At 47.1% G+C, this 8795-nt stretch overlaps 1 protein-coding gene and 1 long non-coding RNA gene across 2 annotated transcripts; one reads left to right on the forward strand and one right to left on the reverse strand.

Annotated features, from left to right (window-relative positions):
• The first annotated feature begins 289 nt into the window (after positions 1–289).
• Positions 290–8795, forward strand: PHOX2B (paired like homeobox 2B). The gene is made up of 3 exons (XM_073001191.2): positions 290–864; positions 2485–2672; positions 5987–8795. The coding sequence occupies exons 1-3, from the start codon at positions 624–626 to the stop codon at positions 6437–6439; spliced, it is 882 nt and encodes a 293-aa protein (XP_072857292.1). The 5' UTR covers positions 290–623; the 3' UTR covers positions 6440–8795.
• On the reverse strand, positions 1229–7003 carry LOC140707502 (uncharacterized). The gene is made up of 2 exons (XR_012087608.2): positions 6884–7003; positions 1229–2082 (listed from the first exon to the last, which is right to left on the reverse strand). It is a non-coding gene; the product is annotated as an uncharacterized LOC140707502 (long non-coding RNA).

An 8795-nucleotide genomic window follows, 5' to 3' on the forward strand; every position in this document is an offset into this window, starting at 1 on the left:
AGGGGACGGGGGAGAGGAGGCTCGGGGACGTAAATGGGGTGTATTAAATTCTAATTAGAGATGCAGGAATCAGCCAGAGGGAACTTGGACAGCTCGGTCTCTCCTTCTCTCTCTCTCTCTCCCTCTCCCCCCCCACCTCTCTCTCTCTCTCTCTCTCTTCGCCCTCCCCCTCCTCTTTCCTGACTCCCCCCACCCCCACCCCAGCTTGCCAGCCCAATAGACTGATGAGTTATTGTCATGTAAAAGCGCCAGCGTTCAGACCCACCGCTTTGCTATTGTCCAAGTGGAAAGAGCCAAGTTTATTATGAGGACTATATGCTCTAGAGACCTGAGGCAAGGCAGCTCATAGGAGCCCTTTTTTCATAAAACTCGGCTCGGCTGGTAGCAGGGAGGCCACTCTGGAAGCGAGAGCCGAGCTGTGAGCATCGCGCTCCCCTCGCCTTGGCGCTGCCCACCCACCTGCCCCCCCACCCCGACCGACCAACCGACCGACCGACCGACCGACCGACCGGAGCCCCCCCTTTGGCGAGCCCGATCCGCGGCGCCTCTGCTGGCCACCAGCCCCCCACCCCACCCCACCGGCCCCAAAAACCGTTGGCTGGGCCACCCCCCGAGCCTTTTCAATGTATAAAATGGAATACTCTTACCTCAATTCCTCCGCCTACGAGTCGTGTATGGCTGGGATGGACACGTCCAGCCTGGCCTCGGCTTACGCGGACTTCAGCTCCTGCAGCCAAGCCAGCGGCTTCCAGTATAACCCCATCAGGACCACTTTCGGGGCCACCTCTGGGTGCCCGTCCCTCACGCCCGGATCCTGCAGCCTGGGCACTCTTAGAGACCATCAGAGCAGTCCCTACGCGGCAGGTAAGAAGGAGATCGCCCGCCAGCCCGCCCGCTTGCCCACTCGCCCGCCCGGCTAGCCAGGACGACTCGAGAGGAGGACCGGGGGTGGGGGGGGAAGGAAGGAAGACAGGCAGGCGAGCGAGATGGGGGGGAAAGAAAAGCCCAGCCCAGCCGAAAAATCTCGCTTTGATTGCATTTGGAAAATGGCAATGTGTTTAGTATTTACCAAACGAAATTTGCTTACACAAATGAAAGAATTTATCACGTTAGGAGCGATTGCAGGGAAGGAGAGAGGAGAGGAGGGGTGGGGGGAAAGAGAGAAGGGGGGTGTAATTCACTTACACCGTTACACTATCCGAAGTCACACCCGAAACCGCCAACAAAATTATCTTAAGCTGCCAAAATGATCGGCATAATTTATTTACTTTGCGAGAGAGACGGAAAAGCTAGAGAAATAATTAAATAAGCCGGGAAGAAAGCTCATTACTGACACTGTCTTCTGCTTCATCACCACTACTACCATCATCATCGTCGTCTCTCTCTCTCTCTCTCTCTCTTTTTAAATGAAACCTCATCCATAGGCAACAACAATCAAGCCACCAAGAGATAAGGACCGACGCATCCGCCTAGTAGTCTTACTTGGATGCTTTTATTTACTTTAAGCATCTCTCCCCGTATCTCTTCCTTTTTCTCTCTCTCAGAACAATCTTCAGCCTGGGCGAACGGAAGGCACCATTTCAGCGGCAGCCCTCTGGAGGTGTCGTGAGATGCCACCCGTACCGCGCTTACTCGGGAGTAAGGCCAAGTGAATTCACTGGGATCGATCTCCGAGTAAACGTGAAGGGTTGCCTCTTCTCGGGCTCGCTCCATTCAGTTCTATGGAGCCATTCTGCCGTTTCGATCCCATGGGTGCACAATGGCATGCTTGGTAGTTTCTGATGGAATTTTCCTGTGGATTTCCTTTTTAAATGCTAAATTTTATTTTATTTTGCGGTGGCGACGGGAGAGGACGACTTTTGCTTGAACTCGAGCGAATTCGGCTGAGCGGCTGGAATGTGAAGCAATGAATACTCATTCACTCATTCCGGAGTATTTTCTTTTCTTTCGGTATTTCATTCCTTCATTCATTGCTTATAAAATTCTCTCTCTCTTTTTTTATAATTTTTTTTTTGAGGAGCCATAACCGGGAGCAAGGCAGACAGAGAGATGAATCACAAGCCCTTGAAACCGTTTCCGTATCTAAAATAAATGCAGATTTGGAAAATCAAAGCGTAGAAGTCTTAGCCCCTTTTCTATAAATGTAATATCAACGAATTTTATCTTTCCATTCAACGGGGGAAGGACAATGGGGCATCCTAAACTAGAAACAATATAACGCGAATACTGTATAGTGCGATTTTCTCCTGTTAATTCTCTGGCAGCTCCATCCTAGGCAGAAGTTAAGATCCATTGGACTCTCTGGGACTTACTCCTAGGTAAGTGAAGTGTACACGCCATTATAAGGAAAGCGAATAAAATAGGGGTCCCTCAAGCAGAAATACTTTTTGAAACGACTTGCCTGGGAAATCGCAGCGCCTTATGAATTGGTCTGTCATTTTGACCCCTCTTCCACCCATCCGCCTGTCTCATTTCCTCCCTCAGTCCCCTACAAGCTCTTCACCGACCACGGAGGGTTGAACGAGAAAAGAAAGCAAAGGCGTATCCGGACCACCTTCACCAGCGCCCAACTCAAGGAACTGGAGAGGGTATTTGCAGAGACCCACTATCCCGATATTTACACCAGGGAGGAGCTGGCCTTAAAGATCGACCTCACGGAAGCCAGAGTTCAGGTAGGTAAAGGATCCTTCAGGAGTTTCTTTTTTAAAAAACGGACTTTGGGGTGCTAAAAATGTGCTCCTGGATTACTTAAAACTCAGGAGCTGCAGCAGCAGCCCCCCCCTTTCCTCTGTGCCAACCAGTTCCACAATCCGTTGTGACAGGTCTCACAATACAGAAATGACCTATCTGTCAGGATGTGCCACCAATTCAGGTATTGACTAGGAGAAGAAAGAGGAACGTGTTACCTTTTTATTTTTGCAAATATATCTGTAGTTTTCCTTTTAAAAAAAAGGTTTGGTTATGTGAAAGGAATTTATCTTTGCTGCAGTGTTGCTTTCAAAAATCCAGATCATGTATTTTGTGTCTAGTTATTTCTCCATTAGCCACAGGAGGCATCTTAGATGCTGGAATAAAATAAGCATACTGCTTGACACCTAAGGTTTCAAAATCTCTGCTGTGGATTAGATCTGCAAGAGATGGGAGCTCTAATTGATTAGCTATATTTGGGCACAAGATGACAATTTTTCCATTGTCTCCTGAGGATAGGAAAGGTTATCTCTGTGATCTGGATCACTTGCAGGGGCTGCCTGTTTTAGGCAGACTCTTAATCCGTTCTTTTTCTTGTCAAATGAAACATCACGAGCTTGACACTGCTTGAAGCTGAACTAAATATTTGGGTCCCTTCTCCAATTATAAGTGTGGACAATTATATATCTCTCTCATTTTATAGGCTGGGAAGCAGGAGGTTTATTATAGTTTCCACAGAAGGGTAGATATGACCATTGGATTAAATAAGGGGGATATATATATACAAGTATATACAGAGGCAAGAGGAGAAGGGGACGACCGAGGATGAGATGGCTGGACAGTGTCTGCGAGGCAACCAGCATGAATTTGACACAACTCCGGGAGGCAGTGGAAGACAGAAAAGCCTGGCGTGCTCTGGTCTATGGGGTCATGAAGAGTCGGACACAACTAAACGACTAAACTACTACTATATACAGATAGATAGATATTTCCTGCTTATTTCATCCAATAGTCATGGATGAAATGTAAGACTGGAGTCTAAAATCAGGAAAGGTCTTAAATCAAAAACAAACACACTGATTGATTTGCAGTTAGTTCAGATACATCATTCTCCCTTTCTGTTTTTGCCCGTTCTGAAATAACTACCTCATCAGTAGCCACTGAAGAGAATTAGATTCTTCACACCATAAACATTCCATCCATTTAACACTCTCCAGTGTCCTGTTTGTGATCACAAAAGATTGGTTTAAAATGTGTCAAGAAATAACAGTGTGGGTCATTAAGGTTGCCATCCTCTATAGAGAGCAAAAGCCCTGGTGAGCATTGAAAAGAACATTGAAAATATTGGGAGAGAGAGGAAGTGATTTTTCTGCTACTACAAGTGCTAAAGAACAGTTTTATGGTTTTGTCCTCTGGGCCTCCACATCGCTAATCTTAGGCACATACCCTGTGGAGTAAACCTCATTGAACGTGACATGATTTATTTCTCAGTAAACAAAGCTGCAACAGCCCTAACATGCTGATGGTTAGGGAAGCAGCTCATTTGTACAACAGGCCAGAGAAGCATTCAGGCCTGGCAAAATACAGTGAGGAAATACAAGGAGTGAGGAAATATAAGGACAAGGTGAAGACTTGCAGGACAGGAAGCACTTCAAAGAGGAGAGAATTGCAACCTTGGTTAGCTTAGACAATATTGGCGTTATTAAGTCATTGGGTAGCTGGCTGGATAGCTCCCTGAGCTGAAGCACCTGGGTGCAAAGCTGGAGTGGGGAGTTAAATTCCACATTGTGCCTCTGGGGGGGGGGAGAGACAGCTTGTGCAGCCTTGAGCAAGCTACCCAGTCCCCTGAATACTCCAGAAGGGACACATGAACCATTTCTGAGTACTCAGTACCTAGAAAGCTCTAGAAAAGGCCACTGTAGGTCAGAAAACAACTTGATGGCACATCATTCCTTAGTGATTTTGTAAATCAAATATGACCAAAATTCTGGTTTTGTGCCAATCACCCACAAAACACACCTGACAGGATCTTCAGAAATTGTTCTGTTGGCTGAAACTGGTTGTGCAGCCTTCTTTTTGTCTACCAGCAGAAGCCAATCAGGACACAACGAGAATTCACAAGCAGATCTACGCTAGATCTCTACGTCTGTGGTTAGTGGTAGAATGAGCAAGTTTGTACCATATTACAGTTGTACCATATTACTAACTGCAGTCAGTTTAGTAAAAGGACTTCACTGCAGCATTGTCAACACACTGCTTACTTGGTGGCTAAAATGTTGCTGCTTGGCGTAGTAAGTCACAACTAAAGCAGACCCTCTGAATCAATGGAACCTATAGAGGAACAGATTCACTAAATCCCCACTGATTCAAGGCAATATACTGCAGCAGTGAACTCTTGAAGAAAGTACAAAGAGTTTCTTGTGTCTGGCTGAATTTGCAGCCTATCCCTCCTTAGGTTTCCCCTTTTTCTTTTTAGGCACATACAAACTGCTTTATCCAATGCAGTTATCCTTTAGATAATGGGCCTAATATAAAAACCCTTTATAATTATCATTAACTTAGAACTGCAGCGTTGGAAGGGCCCCTGTGAATTGCTCAGTCCAGCCCCTGTCAAGGACGCACAGTGGGGAATCAAACTCCCAATCTCTGGGCCTGCAGCCAGAAACCTAAACCACAATATTTTATCACAAAGCAAATACAGTTAGAGAAAAACAACAACTGTACATCAATCACTCTGACAGATTATCTTGACAGTTTGGCCTCAAATTTAAAATATACCACTATTTTTGTAACCCTGTTCTATTGTTCATTTTTAAAAAATATATATAGTGGGAGCTTCCAAAACTGCAAGTGGTCTAGGCCTCTCTTGACCTCTGCCAGACTCTGATCAGGACAGTAAGGAATGGGAAAGGCTTCATGTTATTTTTTTTTTTTTTAATTAAAGTAAACAGCAGAAGTCACTTATCACAGAAAAATCACCTCTCAAATTCGATAGATAATAGGTGGTAAAGAAGGGTTTGTGTGTGTGTTTTTCAGGCTTCCAGCATACATTATTCTGGATTAGGGTTAGCTAAGAAGCGAGGACAAGATGTGTTAGGAAAGTAAACAGCAGCCTTTAATGCTGTTTACGGGTTGCAAATCCAGAATCATTTCCTCCCCTTGCTCTTCCAGAGTAAGCAGGACGAAAAGCATCCTTTTGAAAAAGACGCGGCCGGCCGGGCGAGGGGAAGCGCCCCACCACGCCACCCGTGTCTCCCGCTCTCTGACCCGGGCTCTCCCTCCCTCTCCTTTCGCCCAGGTCTGGTTCCAGAACCGTCGGGCGAAATTCCGCAAGCAGGAGCGGGCGGCGGCGGCAGCGGCGGCCGCCGCCAAGAACGGCTCGTCCGGCAAGAAATCGGACTCGTCGCGGGACGATGAGAGCAAAGAAGCCAAGAGCACCGACCCGGACAGCACCGGCGGGCCCGGGCCCAACCCCAACCCGGCGCCCAGCTGCGGAGGCGGCGGCCAAGGCGGCCCCAGCCCTGCCGGCGGCCAAGGCGGGGCCGGAGCCGGCGGGCAAGGGCCGGAAGCCGGCAAAGGGGCGGCCCCCGGAGGCTTGGCGGCAGCGGGGCCAGGCCAAGGCTGGGCTCCCGGGCCGGGGCCCATCACCTCCATCCCGGATTCCTTAGGCGGGCCCTTCGCCAGCGTGCTCTCCTCGCTGCAGAGACCCAACGGCACCAAAGGCACCTTGGTTAAGAGCAGCATGTTCTGAACGGGCCGCGCGGGTGGGGCGGTTGGGGCGGGGAGGGCAGGCAGGCGGGGCCGAGCTATCCCCCCGACGGGGGCCCGCGGCCCATGGCCGCCCTCCTGCCGCCGCCGCCGCCGCCGCCGCCGCCGCCGCCAGGGGCTGAAGGCAGCTTGGCGCCCCCTGCAGGGACTCCCGTGCTCGCCTGCTGCCGCCGACGCGGCCTCCGCTGAGGCCTAGGCGAGGCGCGCCTCTTCACCCACGGACGCTGGCCAGCCGCGCCTCAGGCCTCCCTCTGCATCTAAGCCTTGTCAGGAGGAGGGAGGAAGCGTTTGGCGGCCCCTTCACACACCAGTGAAAAGCACCCGAAGAAGAAGCTGCCGCATGGCGGTGGTGACTTGCCAGAGAACCTTGCCTCAGGAGATGCTGCATTGCGGCTCCCCCCCCCCCTCCTGTGGCAGCCCCTCTCACCTGGAGAAAACTGTCAACAAGCTGCCAGTGTTGTTTTTGTCGTTCTTGTCGCTGCTGCAAAGTGTATTTCTCCCCTTCCCCGGCTTCCTTGTCCAGGGTATCTCTTAAGAGCTGATGGGCTTCAAGCGTGGCTGGCTATCTCTCCTGTTTCCGACGGGACCGACAAACCCCTCCGGCCCACATTTCCAGTTTAACAGGGTCCCTGCCTAATTGCACCTCCGAAGGTATCTGCTTTATACTGGTGGGCGGCACAGTACCTCTCTTTTTAAAAAAAGTGTTTTTTTTAAAACAATTATTCGTGGTGTTTCCAACAACTACAAGGCTTAAGTTGAGGCCCTTCCTTGTTTTTTGTGGCAGACTTGAGCCTTGCAACACATAAAGAAAGAGGCCCAGGATGTGTAAAGAGGTTTTTTTTCCCCCACCACCAAGTATCCCATTATAGCTGTAACTTTTGAGATGCTATAAAAAATTACCAGTTAGAACCTGTCTTGATGTGTTGGCTGCTGTGTGACCAAGTTGTGCTACATAGCAGAACAGAGTCTCTCCATGCACCTCTGACACTGGTAAAGGTACTTCACAGCTGTGCTTTAGTATCAAATTTAACAACTTCACTAGCATAAAATCAATGTGGACAATTAATAAATTACAGAATTTGGTGGATATGTTTTATGCTACATTGGGGGGAAATTACTGACTCTTAGCAGTGCAGTTCTATCATATTTATTCAGAAGGTCTTCAGGGAAGGAGTTACTGCTTACTAATTATTTTGGGGTTTCTACATAGCAGAGCACATTTTGAATGCTTTCCACAATCTTTTTTAGGCCACACAAGACACCAGTCCTCATGGAAATCACAAGTTCTATGGATTGCTCTTTGTGTGCTAGAGTAAATTACCTTTTGACAATAATATCCAGAGATGACTTGTGTGTGTGATTGGGCTGCTAAAGATTCAACAGGTAGACTGTTTCTATCATGTGCACACACACACATACCATAATAGTTGTTTTACATGTTCAACTGTCTGGCATGAAGCACACATTAATCACCTGTTGTATGTATGAATTGGCTCTTGGGCCACCCATACTGCCCTGTAAGAAAACAAGAATGTGAATTGGCCTCAACCGTTAAATGTTACCAGATCTCTTATTGTCATTATTAGGACTGATTCATTTTTTCATCTATGTCCCTGCCCATTTTTTATTGCAGTTTCTGCAAATTTACCATCCTTATGTAATTGATGTGCAGGGGATGTTTACAGGTAAACTTATTCTGTGTCCAAAATGACCCCAGACTGGAATTTATCATCTCTTTCTGGTGAATGGGTTGAATTCAGTCAGAAAATGAGAATGAAATTGTCCACGCTGTTTTTAGGCATCCCTTGTTAGGATTTTTTAAACATTTATTTTTAAAGGCACAAGAACCTAGATATTAGTTATGTCAACAGGTATGCTTTAACATCTTTTCTGTGTCTTTCTACAACTGTGTTCTGTGACTCAATTGTATAGTGTTAATATTGATACAAACTTGTCTACTCTAGTTAGACGTATAAATAATGTTTTCTCTCCTTGTAGTCTTTATGGTGTGTCTTTATGGAGAACCTGTGGTTCTCACTGGCTATGTTTCTCTACATTTAGAGAGACAGACTTCATGCAATGGTATCAGCTGTGGTTATCAATTGCATGTTGACTGTGTTTTTGTTTTTTGTCTTTTGTTTACTTTTGTGTTCAAATATGTTTGTGAACATTAACCATCATAAATTATGTTCCAGGGTTTTCAGATTTATTTATATGTGGTTAAAATGAATGCTTCTATTTAAAAGGAGAAATATTTCTACATGTGCATATAGTTTTCCAAGAGTGTACCATTAATTAATTGTTGATAATAAAAAGCAAAAGCAAATGTAGGCCCTGTA

Source organism: Pogona vitticeps, chromosome 5, assembly GCF_051106095.1.
Source record: "Pogona vitticeps strain Pit_001003342236 chromosome 5, PviZW2.1, whole genome shotgun sequence".
Classification (NCBI taxonomy): domain Eukaryota; kingdom Metazoa; phylum Chordata; class Lepidosauria; order Squamata; family Agamidae; genus Pogona; species Pogona vitticeps.